The sequence below is a fragment of the Bombina bombina genome, chromosome 3, assembly GCF_027579735.1.
Source record: "Bombina bombina isolate aBomBom1 chromosome 3, aBomBom1.pri, whole genome shotgun sequence".
NCBI lineage: Eukaryota > Metazoa > Chordata > Amphibia > Anura > Bombinatoridae > Bombina > Bombina bombina.
The window spans coordinates 395735848-395753404 of NC_069501.1; the positions used below are offsets into that span (position 1 = coordinate 395735848).

The 17557-nt window shown below is 39.1% G+C and overlaps 1 protein-coding gene across 2 annotated transcripts in view; it reads left to right on the forward strand.

Moving 5' to 3' along the window:
* SIKE1 (suppressor of IKBKE 1) overlaps positions 1 to 17320 on the forward strand; it is a 76192-nt gene extending 58872 nt beyond the window's left edge. Inside the window, exons 4-6 of one of the 2 annotated variants that reach the window (XM_053706556.1) lie at positions 2491 to 2645; positions 4777 to 4890; positions 14962 to 17320. In XM_053706556.1, the coding sequence (XP_053562531.1) occupies positions 2491 to 2645; positions 4777 to 4890; positions 14962 to 15060 (368 nt within the window). In that variant the 3' untranslated portion in view covers positions 15061 to 17320. The remainder of the gene's footprint in view (positions 1 to 2490; positions 2646 to 4776; positions 4891 to 14961) is intronic. The other variant, XM_053706557.1, reaches the window with a different exon arrangement.
* Positions 17321 to 17557: the final 237 nt, after the last annotated feature.

Here is a 17557-nt window from a genome sequence, read left to right on the forward strand (position 1 = left end):
GAGACAGGTTGGATTTATCGCTTACGGACATGTGCTCCGGTTGGCCTTAATGAAAAACTTGAATTAGCTCTTGTTATGTAGAGCTAGCAACTGTTTCGTTCCAAATCTGTATTTATCATATATATTTTTTATTATTTCGGTATGTACTCAACTTTCTGCATTTCGTATGTGAAACGAAAAACCTTTTATAAATAAAATTTATTAACATCCAATTATTTACTCTGCTCTTAGATCTTTTCCTTTTGATTAGGATAAATTATCGGTGACATTTTAACCATATGTGATGTTCCTGAGTGGGTGAGTGGACTGAGACCTAGCTAGATAAGATATTGTTAGGTAAATTTGGAAATCCCAGGGTTCAATTCTGCCCTTAAGAGCCTATTTTATATCCTTTGACCTAAATTTAAACCATTTAGTATACGTTATAATTATGCTCTTAATATTGACTTTGTGTTTCTTTTTCTATGTTATATCTATAACTACCACATAGATCCTTATATATTCATGTCATGACAACTATACCCTCCATGTTGGGGTTGTCCTCTGATTAATGTGTTGTCTAGTTATCTTTTTTTTTTTTTTTTGAGTTTTAAATCTCTTTTATTGTAAAGTACCGTACAGAAAAAAGTGAAGGTTACTCTATATTGTGATACAGAAAACAGTATACATTTCAATTATAACCATATAATATATAAATCCATTCGAGCCTCCGCTCCCTGCTTTGAAGTAGTCTGGACACGAAGGGGACAGGTTTCCTGCAGGCCCTCAATGATATGGGCTGGAGTGTTTATGTTTAATGTCTCTGACTTGTTCAAATTTAAATGGAAATTAGAATATTGACCATATTCTTTAAATTCTTCCATAAGGGGGGGTAGCAATCCTTCTAAGTCTGTAATAGTAAGGAGAATATTGTCCGTGTACATCGCCAACTTGTTTTCTGCCTGTGTTGTGTGTATGCCTTTGTCTAGTTATCTTTTAAACATATCCGTGTCACTTTTACATGTGTTTTCAGATGTGCCTGTATTTATTTTGACAAAATTGTCTTGCTTGTTTTCAGAGGTTACCACATAGATCCTCATTTGAGTATCATGGCAACTTATCCCCAATGAGACATTGTGGGGTTGCCCTCTGATGGAGGTATTGTAAGTTCCCTCTTGTGAAATTAAGCTTTGCATGTTCACATGTGTATGTACTTTATTAACTCGTAATAACGATATATATTTTGTTACTACATAGATCCTCGGTTACTTTTCATGGCAGCATATCCCTCATAATCTGTGGGGTTGCCCTCTGATAGAGGTGTTGTAGGTTTCCTCTTTTCGAAAATTTATAATATAAAAATCAAGCTCCTCAATATCATTTTCCCTGTCATTGAAAAGTCTATATTATTTTTATTTATTTTTTTCGTTTTCTTTTCTTATTATGTGTAATTAATAAATTCATTGTGCTTTAAACACATGGTGGTCTGGAAGTATTATTCATTGTCTCTGCTGAGGTTCCCACGTGCAACAATAATTTGTAAGTTCTCCCTTTGGTTTGGGAGTGTATCTGGGTAATGAGTGTGCTGAAATCCCTATCTTTTTATAAGAATTACTGATCCTTATATTTTCTTTTGTTATTTAATATAAAATTGTTATTTATAGGGTCTGCACCTCTAATTTAAATTTACCTACATCATTATTATATTTTGGAATAAACACAGTTCCCTTTAATTTATCTCACAATATGTTAGTATACGTCAAGATCTATGGTGCGCTTCCACGAATGTACCCCTGAAGCTAATCTTGGACTGCATGACTTTTCTCCAAGTCCAATGCCACAAGTCTTAAACTACCAGCTTGCTTTTAATTCCTGGTGAAATTCTCTCTGTATGATAGTTCCCTTGCTCACGGGTTCAATAATTATCAGGCAATCAAATCTAGTGAGTTTTTATGCTCAAAGTCCTCAAAATGACTACAGCTTCAAAAAATTCCTCCATATTCAGAGTGCACCAATCAGTGTCCGTAACCCCGCATTTTATACAGATAAAATTCACATAAGATACATCAATCTGTACATTGGGAGATTCTGCATAGATTTTTCTGAAGGATGAAGTCTCTCACAGGTCAGTGTAATTTCTGTGATATTACTGCTGTCATTGCTCCACTGATATTGCCGTCTACCATGACAGCCACCCGGATGCCCCCTCTTTGAGTGTTTTTATTTAATTGAACGTAAGGTTTTGTAGAAAATCTCTACTTAATTGGATTGGTTTAAGGTACATGCAACTCACAATTTTCTCTCAAGTTGTTATGAATATAATAAGATAAGAGTCCTAAGCAAGTGTTTTATGACACTTGAGGAAACTTTTGTTAGAACATGTTGGTAAAATTTTAGGGTTTGCATGCCACTCTCGGCTTGATTCTGTAATGAAGCTTTTTTTATTTAGAGGTATCTTTTTCTGTTATTGTTGAAACATTTAATAACATTTCAGGTCATCTTTTATTACAGAGCTGTGGCTGTCTTTGGAAGAACATCAATATGCACTGGAACTCATCATGAGCAAGTACAGAAGACAGATGCTGCAGTTAATAGCCAACAAGAAACCAGACCCTAAAGAGCCAGTGTTGGAAGCCCATGAGATCTATTCATCTGTAAGCCATTTTGTATGTGAAAGCTTATTCTTTTAAATTTATAAAAATAAGACAGTGTGTAAAACTATTCTTAAAACTATATGGCCTACTTGTTTGACTTCAGTAGCTGGAAAATGAATGGTAACATTTAAGAAGAGTTGTATCTTACATAAAATCAACAACTTACTGGGTCAAACAGGACAGCACTGTTTTACTACAGAACGATTTTTAGACTGAAGTGAAAAACCATGGTGGAGCAATGTATGTAGCTTTAAAGGACAATGTACTCACAACCTCATCACTCAAGGACTACACTGCTTTAAACAGTGGTTCACATACCGTAGAGTCCATAACTTTCTTACAAGACATCCCCAAGCTAAAAACATGACAAGACCTCTAACTTCGAACTCTTATGCTCTAAAAACCCTCCACTGAGACACACAATCTCAATTATTTATAAACTACTATCCCAGACTCAACCAGGATAGACCCATCCCTAAATACAAAGCAAGGAAATAGATCTGGGTCTTCTCATCCTGCCACAAACAAGCTCTCAGATCTTTCAGTCTACACTAAAATCTTTGATATCCTCGAATATAATAGAACTTAATTTTAAAATTACTACACAAGTGGTACCTCACTGTGCTTGTGTCTTAAAACAAGTAATAATTGTTGGCCTTGTGGGAAGTGACATGGCTCGTATATGGTGGTGGTGCACATCTATTCAGAACTTTTGGAGAAAAATTATTACAGAGATTAAAAAAATATATTAGCATTACAATTCCATCTAGACCCTCTAGTTTGGCTTTTAAATAGATCTCCAAGAATAAAACATAAACCACACTTAAAATCATTTTTTATTATGACAAACAGCATTACATTTTTACTAGCGAAGAACTGGAAAGTAGAGAGGTCCCCCACTTAATGTGGATACTGAAAAACGATAAAATGGACATCTATTCTGAAATGTCCATGCTTTGGGAAATTAAATCAAACCACAAAATGCGGAGCTATAATAACTTATGCCTTTGGATATTAGAAATACATCCACACAACCGTAGGTACTACCATGTTTCTTGACAAAAAGTCTTATTTAATATAATAGAGCTCTCCAGTTAACTGTTATTGTTATGTTATCTTTATTTTGTCACACCATTGTGGACATTTACTGACACTCAAAGCTATATATGTTGGCTTTTTACTCTGTAATCACAACATTGGAGCTGCTTCTCCAGTATTTGTATCATATCTTTCATTAAAACAAAATCTGATTTAAAAAAAAAAGACAATGTACTCAGCAAGCAGTTGAGAATATTGTAATTATTTGCATTCAAAGCTGCTGCATGAACTCCCTTTCAAATGGGCTCTCTATTTTCGCCCTCTTCTATACATAGCTTTGTTATAGTCAGTACTATAGCATTACACTTTCAAGTATAGGTGGTGGTTTTAAAAAGCAAAAGCAGATATTTCAAATTTAAAAAAATAAAGGTACATTAGTTATTTGTAAACAGTTTAATGCACTCAGGCAGATAAAAATGATTGTTGGAAACACATTAAAGGGGAGAACACTTTTACAATGCACAGACCCTTTAACTAGATTTTTAGTAACACATCTGAATGTCTCACGTAACAACTAACTCATTAACTGCATGGTCTTAACTAGACTTGAGAATATTTAACTGCAAAATGTTGCTTTAAATATACGCAACAGAGTGTTTTAATTCTTTTAGCACATTCACAGAATTTATTGCTTGGATCTGTTTTGTTTATTATATCTGTAATAGTGATAGTGGTTTCACGGCAAGGCTTGACAAACCCAGGCACTATGGAGCCCCCAAGATACCCATGGGTGCCTCCCACTTTCTCCTGCCAGCCGTACCTAATATTTAGCTTTGTGTGGCTGTATCCTTTCTAGGCCTTGCAGTTATCAATTACAAATCCAACATTGTCTAAGCCATCCCTTTAAAACCTACTGTGAAGCCCTTTTACCAATGACACAACACAGGGAGCAGTGAGAGGGAGTCAATGTCACTTGATTTCACGTATAATGCCAGTCTTAGTGAGAAGAAAAAAAAGTTACATAAATCTGCACAAGTTACCCATGGAAATGTATGCTTTTTATGGTATTAAATTGCATACCTGTAATGTCATGCTTTTATTGTAGGAAATTGAGGGCCAGATTGATAAAATCTGTGAGATGGGGGAAGTGATGAGAAAAGCAGTTCAGCTTGATGAAGATCAGACATATAATGTCCAAGAGAGGCTTGCCCAGCTAGAGGTAAGATGGCTACATACATTTATCATATTGCGGTTGTACTTAAAGGGATATTCCAGCCAAAATTGGAAACCACATGGATGCATTTCGGTATTGAACAGAAGCATTTTTGTAATATACATGCATTATCAAAAATGCTTCTAATAAAAGTTATAGCTGTTTCAAAAGAGTATTTAAGTATGCACCGTGCACCAGCATTTTAAACACAGGACTTGCTCAGACAGCCTAACGTGCATGTACCATCTGATAATTACTCAATTTAATGTTAATTGCTGACATGATACAAGCCTCACTGATGATCTGAGCAGCTGCAATATTTAAAATGTAGGTGCAGTGAGAATATCTAGCCATGCTTCACATGCACGTGCAGAGAAAAATGTTAACACTAAAACAGTGATAACTTTTACTAGAAGCATTTTTGCCAATACACGTATATAGCAAATATGTTTCTATTCAAATATGTAATTAATCTATGTGCATTTAAATTTTGACCGGAATATCCCTTTAACCCCTTGAGTGCTAACAACGGTTCTGAGCCATCGCAGAGTTTCCCACTCTGGTACAAACGACGGCTCAGAGCCGTCGCTAGCACACTCCCACCTTGAGGAAGATCTGGGGGCTCCCACCCGCTCCTACCCCGGCGATCGGGCCTGCATAGTGACAGGCATCGCCAGGGCTTCACGTTATGCGCGGTGACGTCACGCGCAATGACGTGATGACGTCACAGCGCAACTTTATACTTAACAATGTTAAGTATAGGAGCAGGGGGTATGCTGCTTAGAAGCCCGTATATCAAGCATCTAAGCAGCTACAGACCCCCAAGACCCACCTTTGGAAAGGTAATCGCCTAACCTTTCCAACAGTGTAAGTCTTGGGGATCTGAAAAACATTTTCTCCTGTTAAGTGTGGTCAGTCCACGGGTCATCATTACTTCTGGGATATTAACTCCTCCCCAACAGGAAGTGCAAGAGGATCACCCAGCAGAGCTGCTATATAGCTCCTCCCCTCTACGTCACACCCAGTCATTCTCTTGCACCCAACTAATAGATAGGATGTGTGAGAGGACTGTGGTGATTTTACTTAGTTTTTATAACTTCAATCAAAAGTTTGTTATTTTAAAACAACACCGGAGTGTGTTGTTCCTTCTCAGGGAGAATTTGAAGAAGAATCTACCTGAGTTTCTGTATGATTTTAACCGGAGTAGTTAAGATCATGTTGCTGTTCTCGGCCATCTGAGGAGTGAGGTAAACTTCAGATCAGGGGACAGCGGGCAGGTTCACCTGCAAAGAGGTATGTAGCAGCATATTATTTTCTGAGAATGGAATTGACTAGAAAATACTGCAAATACCTATATAAAGTAAGTTCAGCCTTAAATGCAGTAGTAGCAACTGGTATCAGGCTGTCATGTATGTATATTTTCACTTCAGTATTCTGGGGAATGGCACTTCACTGGAATGATACTGTATGAATAAAACTTTAGCCTATCTTGCAGTGAGAACGGCTAGCAGCAGGCTTTCTGTGACAATTTATTTATTTGATGTTAAACGTTTTGCTGGCATGTTAAATCGTTTAATTTTCTGAGGTACTGGGTGAAAAATTGTTTGGGCACTATTTTTATCCACTTGGCGGGCATTTTATTTAATTTATGACAGTTTACTGATCTCCCTCACTGTTGTGTGTGAGGGGGAGGGGCTTAATTTGGCGCTTTTACTACGCATCAGAAATTCAGTCACAAGTCTGTTTTTCTTCCCTGCATGATCCGGTTCGTCTCTACAGAGCTCAAGGGTCTTCAAAAGTTATTTTGAGGGAGGTAATCACTCACAGCAGACCTGTGAGATAGTGCTTGACTGTGATAAAAAACGTTATATTCTGTACATTTTTTTTCTGCTATTTAAGGGTTAGTTATCCATTGCTAATGGGGGCAATCCTTTGCTAAATTTGTATTTTTACCGGAAAGAATTTGATTTTATAGTTTATCCGTTTTATTGTTACTCAACTGTCATAATTTTCTGTGCTTCTTAAAGGCACAGTACGTTTTTTTCATACTATTTGAAAATTAAATTGAAAAGTATTTCCAAGTTGCTGGTTTAATTGCTAGTGTGTTTAACATGTCTGACTCAGAGGAATATCTCTGTGCTATATGTGCTAAAGCCAAAGTGGAGCCCAATAGAAACTTATGTACTAATTGCATTGATGCTACTTTAAATAAAAGTCAATCTGTACAAATTCAACATCATTCACCAGACAACGAGAGGAAAGTTATGCCGACTAACTCCCCTCACGTGTCAGTACCTGCATCTCCCGCTCGGGAGGTGCGTGATATGGTAACGCCGGGTACTTCAGGGCGGCCATTACAAATCACATTGCAGGACATGGCTAATGTTATGACTGAAGTTTTGTCTAAATTACCAGAACTTAGAGGGAAGCGTGACCACTCTGGGGTGAGAACAGAGTGCGCTGATAATACTAGGGCCATGTCAGATACTGGGTCACAGTATGCGGAACATGAGGACGGAGAGCTTCAATCTGCAGGTGACGGTTCTGATCCCAATAGAGTGGATTCAGACATTTCTAATTTTAAGTTTAAGCTTGAAAACCTCCGCGTTCTACTAGGGGAGGTATTAGCGGCTCTGAATGATTGTAACACCGTTGCAATCCCAGAGAAATTATGTAGGCTGGATAGATACTATGCGGTACCGGCGAGTACTGACGTATTTCCTATACCTAAGAGGCTTACAGAGATAATTACTAAGGAGTGGGATAGGCCCGGTGTACCCTTTTCCCCCCCTCCTGTATTTAGAAAAATGTTCCCAATAGACACCACCATACGGGACTTATGGCAGACGATCCCTAAGGTGGAGGGAGCGGTTTCTACTCTGGCTAAGCGTACCACTATCCCGGTGGAGGATAGCTGTGCCTTTTCAGATCCAATGGATAAAAAATTAGAGGGTTACCTTAAGAAAATGTTTGTTCAACAAGGTTTTATATTGCAACCCCTTGCATGTATTGCGTCTGTCACTGCCGCGGACGCTTTTTGGTCCGAGTCCCTGGAAGAGACTCTTGAATCAATTACTATCGAAGAGATTTCAAACAGGCTTAAAACACTTAAGCTAGCTAATTCATTTGTTTCAGATGCCGTAGTACATTTAACTAAACTTACGGCTAAGAATTCCGGATTCGCCATTCAGGCACGCAGAGCACTGTGGCTAAAATCCTGGTCAGCTGACGTTACTTCTAAATCTAAGTTACTTAACATACCTTTCAAAGGGCAGACCCTATTCGGGCCCGGGTTGAAAGAAATTATCGCTGACATTACAGGAGGTAAAGGCCCTGCCTCAAGACAGAGCCAAACCTAGGGCTAGACAGTCTAATTTTCGTTCCTTTCGTAATTTCAAGGCAGGAGCAGCATCAACTTCCTCTGCACCAAAGCAGGAAGGAGCTGTTGCTCGCTACAGACAAGGCTGGAGACCTAATCAGTCCTGGAACAAGGGCAAGCAGGCCAGAAAACCTGCTGCTGCCCCTAAGACAGCATGAATTGAGGGCCCCCGATCCGGGAACGGATCTAGTGGGGGGCAGACTTTCTCTCTTCGCCCAGGCTTGGGCAAGAGATGTCCAGGATCCCTGGGCGTTAGAGATCATATCTCAGGGATATCTTCTGGACTTCAAATCCTCTCCCCCAAAGGGGAGATTCCATCTGTCAAGGTTGTCAACAAACCAAATAAAGAAAGAGGCGTTTCTACGCTGTGTACAAGATCTGTTACTAATGGGAGTGATCCATCCGGTTCCGCGGTCGGGACACGGACAGGGGTTTTACTCAAATCTGTTTGTGGTTCCCAAGAAAGAAGGAACCTTCAGACCAATCTTGGATTTAAATATCCTAAACAAATTCCTAAGAGTTCCATCGTTCAAAATGGAAACTATTCGGACAATTCTACCCATGATCCAAAAGGGTCAGTACATGACCACAGTGGATTTAAAGGATGCTTACCTTCACATACCGATTCACAGAGATCATTACCGGTACCTAAGGTTTGCCTTCCTAGACAGGCATTACCAGTTTGTAGCTCTTCCATTCGGGTTGGCTACGGCTCCAAGAATCTTCACAAAGGTTCTGGGGGCTCTTCTGGCGGTGCTAAGACCGCGAGGAATTTCGGTAGCTCCGTACCTAGACGACATTCTGATACAAGCTTCAAGCTTTCAAACTGCCAAGTCTCATACAGAGTTAGTACTGGCATTTCTAAGATCGCATGGGTGGAAGGTAAACGAAAAGAAGAGTTCTCTCTTTCCACTCACAAGAGTTCCCTTCTTGGGGACTCTTATAGATTCTGTAGAAATGAAGATCTACTTGACAGAAGACAGGTTAACGAAACTTCAAAACGCTTGCCGTGTCCTTCATTCCATTCAACACCCGTCAGTGGCTCAATGCATGGAGGTGATCGGCTTAATGGTAGCGGCAATGGACATAGTACCCTTTGCACGCCTACACCTCAGACCGCTGCAATTGTGCATGCTAAGTCAGTGGAATGGGGATTACTCAGATTTGTCCCCTACTCTGAATCTGGATCAAGAGACCAGAAATTCTCTTCTGTGATGGCTTTCTCGGCCACATCTGTCCAGGGGGATGCCATTCAGCAGGCCAGATTGGACGATTGTAACAACAGACGCCAGCCTGCTAGGTTGGGGCGCTGTCTGGAATTCCCTGAAGGCTCAGGGATCATGGACTCAGGAGGAGAGTCTCCTGCCAATAAACATTCTTGAATTTAGAGCAGTTCTCAATGCCCTTCTGGCTTGGCCCCAGTTAACAACTCGGGGGTTCATCAGATTTCAGTCGGACAACATCACGACTGTAGCTTACATCAACCATCAAGGAGGGACAAGAAGCTCCCTAGCGATGATGGAAGTATCAAAGATAATTCGCTGGGCAGAGTCTCACTCTTGCCACCTATCAGCAATCCACATTCCGGGAGTGGAGAACTGGGAGGCGGATTTCCTAAGTCGTCAGACTTTTCATCCGGGGGAGTGGGAACTTCATCCGGAGGTCTTTGCCCAAATACTTCGACGTTGGGGCAAACCAGAAATAGATCTCATGGCGTCTCGACAGAACGCCAAGCTTCCTCGTTACGGGTCCAGATCCAGGGATCCGGGAGCGGCCCTGGTAGATGCTTTGACAGCACCTTGGACCTTCGGGAGGGCTTATGTGTTTCCACCCTTCCCGATGCTTCCTCGATTGATTGCCAGGATCAAACAGGAGAGAGCATCGGTGATTCTAATAGCGCCTGCGTGGCCACGCAGGACCTGGTATGCAGATCTAGTGGACATGTCATCCTGTCCACCTTGGTCTCTGCCTTTGAGACAGGACCTTCTGATTCAGGGTCCCTTCAAACATCAAAATCTAATTTCTCTGAAGCTGACTGCCTGGAGATTGAACGCTTGATTTTATCAAAACGTGGATTTTGAGTCAGTAATTGATACCTTAATACAGGCTAGGAAGCCTGTTACCAGAAAGATTTACCATAAAATATGGCGTAAATACCTATATTGGTGCGAATCCAAAGGTTACTCTTGGAGTAAGGTTAGGATTCCTAGGATATTGTCTTTTCTACAAGAGGGTTTAGAAAAGGGTTTATCCGCTAGTTCCTTAAAGGGACAGATCTCAGCTCTGTCCATTCTGTTACACAAACGTCTGTCAGAAGTTCCAGACGTTCAGGCTTTTTGTCAGGCTTTGGCCAGGATTAAGCCTGTGTTTAAAACTGTTGCTCCGCCATGGAGTTTAAACCTTGTTCTTAACGTTTTACAGTGCGTTCCGTTTGAACCCCTTCATTCCATCGATATAAAATTGTTATCTTGGAAAGTTCTGTTTTTAATGGCTATTTCCTCGGCTCGAAGAGTCTCTGAGTTATCAGCCTTACACTGTGATTCTCCTTATCTGATTTTTCACTCGGATAAGGTAGTTCTGCGTACTAAACCTGGGTTCTTACCTAAGGTAGTCACTAACAGGAATATCAATCAAGAGATTGTTGTTCCATCCTTGTGTCCAAATCCTTCTTCAAAGAAGGAACGACTTCTGCACAATCTGGATGTAGTTCGTGCCCTAAAATTTTATTTACAGGCAACTAAAGATTTTCGACAAACGTCTTCCCTGTTTGTCGTTTATTCTGGTCAGAGGAGAGGTCAAAAAGCTTCTGCTACCTCTCTCTCCTTTTGGCTTCGTAGCATAATACGTTTAGCTTATGAGACTGCTGGACAGCAGCCTCCTGAAAGAATTACAGCTCATTCCACTAGAGCTGTGGCTTCCACTTGGGCCTTTAAGAATGAGGCCTCTGTTGAACAGATTTGCAAGGCTGCAACTTGGTCTTCGCTTCATACTTTTTCCAAATTTTACAAATTTGACACTTTTGCTTCTTCGGAGGCTATTTTTGGGAGAAAGGTTCTTCAGGCAGTGGTTCCTTCCGTATAAAGATCCTGCCTGTCCCTCCCGTCATCCGTGTACTTTAGCTTTGGTATTGGTATCCCAGAAGTAATGATGACCCGTGGACTGACCACACTTAACAGGAGAAAACATAATTTATGCTTACCTGATAAATTCCTTTCTCCTGTAGTGTGGTCAGTCCACGGCCCGCCCTGTTTTTTATGGCAGGTCTAAATTTTAAATTATACTCCAGTCACCACTGCACCCTTTGGCTTCTCCTTTCTCGTTGGTTCTTGGTCGAATGACTGGGTGTGACGTAGAGGGGAGGAGCTATATAGCAGCTCTGCTGGGTGATCCTCTTGCACTTCCTGTTGGGGAGGAGTTAATATCCCAGAAGTAATGATGACCCGTGGACTGACCACACTACAGGAGAAAGGAATTTATCAGGTAAGCATAAATTATGTTTTTTTCAAAAAATAAAAAAAAAGCTTAAAAAAGCTTAGCACCCAGGTAGGAAAGTGCTTAGCACTCAAAGGGTTAAAGAATGTGTTCTTAGACAACTGCAATAAAACTTTATGCAGTTTTTAGACATGGAGCGTTCTTATTTAACATTTTTGTTTCCTTTCTGACAACCATTATTTAATCAAAATTTTGCTTAGCACAATTATATATTTTTCTCAAATTAATCATATTTAGTTTTGAAGCCAATCCCTAGACAAGTCCTCCTGTAAACGAAGGCCTCTTGTGGATTTTTTTTCTATCTTTAAAGGGTCACTAAAGTCAAAATGAAATGTTCATGATTCAGGTAGAACCCCCTTAACGACCACAACATACCCTGTACATCGCTGGTCCTTAAGGGTATTTTGGTCCGTAATAGTGCAAGTCTCGCCACCAGCGGCAAGACCGCACTATTACAACCTCACTCCTGCAGGCCTTCGGTTAAAGCGCGTTCTTAATGCTGTGGGCCAGAGCCACACTTTCAAAAACTCAGACCCCATTTAAAGATTATCGACGTACAGTGTACATTACTGGATGTTTAGCGGTTAAACTTTTCATTTTACTTCTATTATCTAATTTGCTTGATCCACTTTGTATCCTTAGTAGAACAGCATACCTAAGTAGACCCAGGAGCAGCAATGCAATACTGGAGGCTAACTGCTAATCAGTGACTGAACATACAGTCATGGCCAAAAATATTAGCACCCCAGCATTTCTGTCCGATAATGCACCACTTCGCAATTGCAATTACAAATGTTTAGGCATTCTCATGTTTATTTCTTTGGTTTGTATTGGTATGACACATAAAAGTGGAGAGAAAAAAGCCAAATCTGACACATTCCACACAAAACTCCAAAAATGGACTGGACAAAATTATTGGCACCCTCAATTTAAAGGGACACTGAACCCAAATTTTTTCTATCGTGATTCAGATAGAGCATGCAATTTTAAGCAACTTTCTAATTTACTCCTATTATCAAATTCTTTTCATTCTCTTGGTGTCTTTATTTGAAATGCAAGAATGTAAGTTAGATGCTAGCCCATTTTTGGTGAACTCACTGTGTTGTTCTTGCTGATTGGTGGGCAAATTCACCTACCAATAAACAAGTGCTTTCCATGGTACTGAACCAAAAAAATAGCTTAGATGTCTTCTTTTTCAAATAAAGAAAGCAAGAGAACAAAGGAAAATTGATAATAGGAATAAATTAGAAAGTTGTTTAAAATTGCATGCTCTATCTGAATCACAAAAGAAATAAATGTGGGTTCAGTGTCCCTTTAATATTTGGTAGCACACCCCTTGGAAAAAAATAACTGAAATCAATCGCTTCCTGTAACCATCAATGAGTTACTTACACCTCTACTTGAATTTTGTACCACTCTTCTTTCACCAGGTCTCTGAGTGGAAGGGTTCCTTTTCCAAACTGCTGTTTTGAGATCTTCCACAGGTGCTCTATGGGATTGAGATCTGGACTCATTGCTGGTCAGTTCAGTACTCTCCAGCGCTTTGTCTTAAACCATATCTGGGTGCTTTTTGATGTGTGCTTTGGGTCATTGTCCTGCTGTAAGACCCATGAACTCTGACAGAGAACCAACTTTCTGACACTGGGTCCTACATTGCACCACAGAATTCTTTGGTAGTCTTCAGATTTTATAATACCATGCTCATAGTCAAGTCATCTAGTGCATGAACCAGCAAAGCAACCCCAAAACATCAGTGAACCTCCACCATGTTTGACTGTAGGGACTGTATTCTTTTCTTTAAAACCCTCATTTATTTTTCTGAAAACAGTAGATTTATGGGCTTTACCAAAAAAGTTGTTATTTTGTTTCGTCTGTCCACAGCACATTCTCCCAAAAGGATTTTGGCTTTTTCAGGTAAGTTTTGGCAAACTTAAATCTGTCTTTTTTATGTTTCTGTGTCAGCAGTGAGGTCCTCCTGGGTCTCCTACCATAGCATCCCTTTTCATTCAGATGGCGACGTATAATGCGAGCTGTCGCATTTGTACACTGTGCCTGAAGGTCAGCTTGAATTTGTCTGTAAGTTGATTGAGGTTCTTTATCCACCATTCGAACAATACTTTGTTGCAATCTTTTTGCAACATTTTTCTCTTTCGTCCACGTCCAAGGAGATTAGCTTCAGTGCCATAGGCTGTAAACTTCTTGACAATGTTGCGCACAATGGACACAGGAACATTATGGAGATCGACTTGTAACCTTGAGATTGTCCATGCTTTTTCACAATTTTTGTTCTCAAATCCTCAGACAATTCTTTGCTGCTCTTTCTCTTCTCCATGCTCAGTGTGGCACACAGACACACACAACAGGAAGGTTGAGTGAATGTTTCACCATTTTAACTGGTTGATGGTGTGATTTCTATATTGTCAGCACCTGTTAATTGATACAGGTGAGTTTAATTACAAATTACAGGAGCATCACTAACTTAGAATGCAATTATTTCCTACAATTTTAAGAAGGTGCCAATAGTTTTGCCCAGACCATTTTTGGAGTTGCGTGGAATGTGTCAGATTTGGGGGGGGTTTCTCCACTTTTATGTGTCATACCAATACAAACAAAAGAAATAAACATGAGAATGCCTAAACATTTGTAATTGCAACAATTTTCTGGGCGAAGTGGTGCATTATCTAAAATGCTGTTTTGTCGATCTCCCGCACTATAGGCCGGGGATCTGTTGGTGGCCTAGTGGGTGGCAATCCCAGGCTTCATGCCAGTTCCTGTGATGTCACCACGTACACATGTGAGGATGTTGCCACGTACACACATGGTTACATCACAGAGGGGCTGAGCCAAGAAGCTCAGTATAGCTGCTAGGGAGTAAAAACAAAACACAAAGGGATTATAGTTTATTTGCACAATGAAATAAAAACTAGTATGTCTAGACCCCTAATAAAGTTTATTTTCTATTAGACAAGTCCCTCTCTTAAAAAATATAGGGTTTTGTCTGTATAGTCAGGTGAACACCTTGCAAGAAAAAATGCTTTTATTTCTGTACTGCACAATGGGGCCTTGCTAATCCTCATTATAAACCCCCAAATGCCCATATGGGCATTTTATTAAATTGCATTCAGTATTTCAATCATGAGTAGCATTGTCATCACCACTGTTATAATGTTTGGATATTTAACTATTTCACTTCTCAATTTTATCAGCTGGAAAACAAGGAGCTTCGAAACATACTTTTAGCGAGCAAGGAGTCTCTACAGTCTGGCAAAAAGGAGTCTGAATGGAACTACGAGAAAGCCCAGTGATGGGTCTTGGACTACCAATGTTTAACGTAGTCAATGGACATTGTCATTATTTTATAGAAACTTTTCCCAAAGACTGAGCAAGATTGGTGTTTCATTACCTGTGTTTCTGCCTCTGTAGTTCAATATTTTTTTGGAAGTGGCAAAAGGGCTGTCTGGTAAACTTGAGGTGGTTGCTGCTGTGGAAAATCCACCAGCTTAGGTAAATGAAGAATACAAATGCAAAATGCTTACACTTTTTACAGATGTTTACTATTTTGAAATGAAATGTAAAAAAAAAAATATTGGTAATCTTAGTGGCATCAAAGTTGTTAACTTGTTAAAGGGACATGGAAATATATATTACATTTAAAGGTTCAGATAAAGCATGCAATTATAAAACGTTTAACATGTTTCAGGTTATTAGCTCAACATATATGTTCAGTTAGTTCTCAGTAGCACGGTGCTGCTCTGGAGCTTACTTTAACTATGTGTTTAACCCTGCAGCGGACGTTAAACACATGCTTATATGCAGGCAACAGTGAAGTAATAAAATGCTCTAACACATTACAGTATTTTCTTTATGCACTTATAAGTCCCTTAATGGGATAATGATAGATTACTTTAGTTTATCACTTTGATTTATTTTTCATTCTTGCATCCCAAAACATACTTAAGAGAGTGATTTACAGTCTAGGAACAAAGAGATTTTAATATATGTAACATGCGTAACATTACCCCATATCATGTCCTTTTGTTCCTTGCCCATAAGTCTTTCATATATGTGTGCAAACGACGTACTGTTATCTGATCCATCTATCAATACACGTTGACTTATTTATACTGGTGCCAGAATTTTTATGCCCCTATATACCAACTATGTTGGATTAGACAGTGTTTTGAAACCATACATCAGTTATTGGCGTTGAAGTTAGCTTCTTTTTTCCCCATTTGTGAGTGATTATTAGGCCAAAATTAAACCAGTTTATTACAGTAAAGTTGTAAACTTTAACAATTCAGCTGCAAGGAAATGTTACTTTTGTGTTTAAAATTACTCTTAGCATATAAACATCACTGATGGACTTGTACTGATGTGAGCAAACAGCATTCTAATCCCTCATATATTTTCATCCCTGCTAGAAATGTTGACACAGAGATAAAACCAAGGAATATGTAACTTAATAACAGTGCTGTTTAATGCGCAGGACCTGCTTGCAGCAATTTCACTTATACCACATCAATCAAAAGATTTCACAGTCATCGTTTCACTGGATAGGTTAGATGGATATAACTGCTCCTTTGACTAAGTAAGCTAGTTTTGCCTGAGCTTAAAGGGACAGTTTACCCACAATTTTTCTCCCCTTTAATTTGTTCCCAATGATCATTTTTACCTGTTGGAGTGTATTACATTTTTTACAACTATCTCCTTTACCCTTATTTCGGAAACATCTCCTTTACCATTATTTCGGCATCTGAAAAAGCTGATTTATCCTGTGGCATCCTTACCTATACTGAAAGTTTCTATACTTAAGTATAGGCTGTTGACAAACTATGTAAACGTAACCAGCAGAAGAAATTACACTCCTGGTGGGGTGTAGAAGAAATAACTAATACAATTATAATTTCTCATATTTTATTCACTGCATGCAGCTGGTATAACAAGTTTTTGGAAATAAATTAAGGGAAAAATAATTTTACAGTACATTGTACCTTTAAGGTAATGTGCAGTTCCTTGTATTTTATATATATGTTTGTTTCTTTTGTTTGGAAAAATTAACCCCTATGGGGAAAAATAGAGATATTTATACAAATTTACTATGTTTGCTGTATATTTATTTTCTTGTGGGAGGGAAGTTAGTTTTAAGTCATGGTTAATTCTTTCTCTGGCAAGTTTTTCTGTATTACAATGAGTTTCAGATCTTGATTTTCCTTTAGAATAGTATTAAAGGGATATGAAAACATTTTTTTCTTTCATGGTTTAAATAGAACATGCCATTTTAAGCAACTTTCTAATTTACTCCTATTATCAAATTGTCACTTGGTATCTTTATTTGAAAAGCAGGAATGTAAGCTTAGGAGACGGACCATTTTTGGTTCAGCACCTGGCTAGCGCTTGTTTAATTGGTGGCTCTATCTGAATCATGAAAGAAAAAAATGTGGGTTTCATATCCCTTTAAATGGACAGTAAATGTTTAAAATGATTGCAATATATTATGCCGATTGAAGTATAAATATATAGTTAATGCATTTTTGTTTAAAATAAATAACTATATATCTTAAGGTACATTTTGTTTTCCTGTAAGTTTTTGATTGCATCTCATCCCATACACCCTTCCCTCTAGGCAATTTTTTACAGCCAAGCAGCTGCCATATTGGCTGCCCAATACAAAGCAGAACACCTCCCACAGCCCTGCTGTAGGCTCTATAGCAGTGATGGCGAACCTTGGCACTCCAGATGTTTCAGAACTACATTTTCCATGTTGCTTAGGCACTCTGAAGTCCAGTCGAGCATCATGGGAAA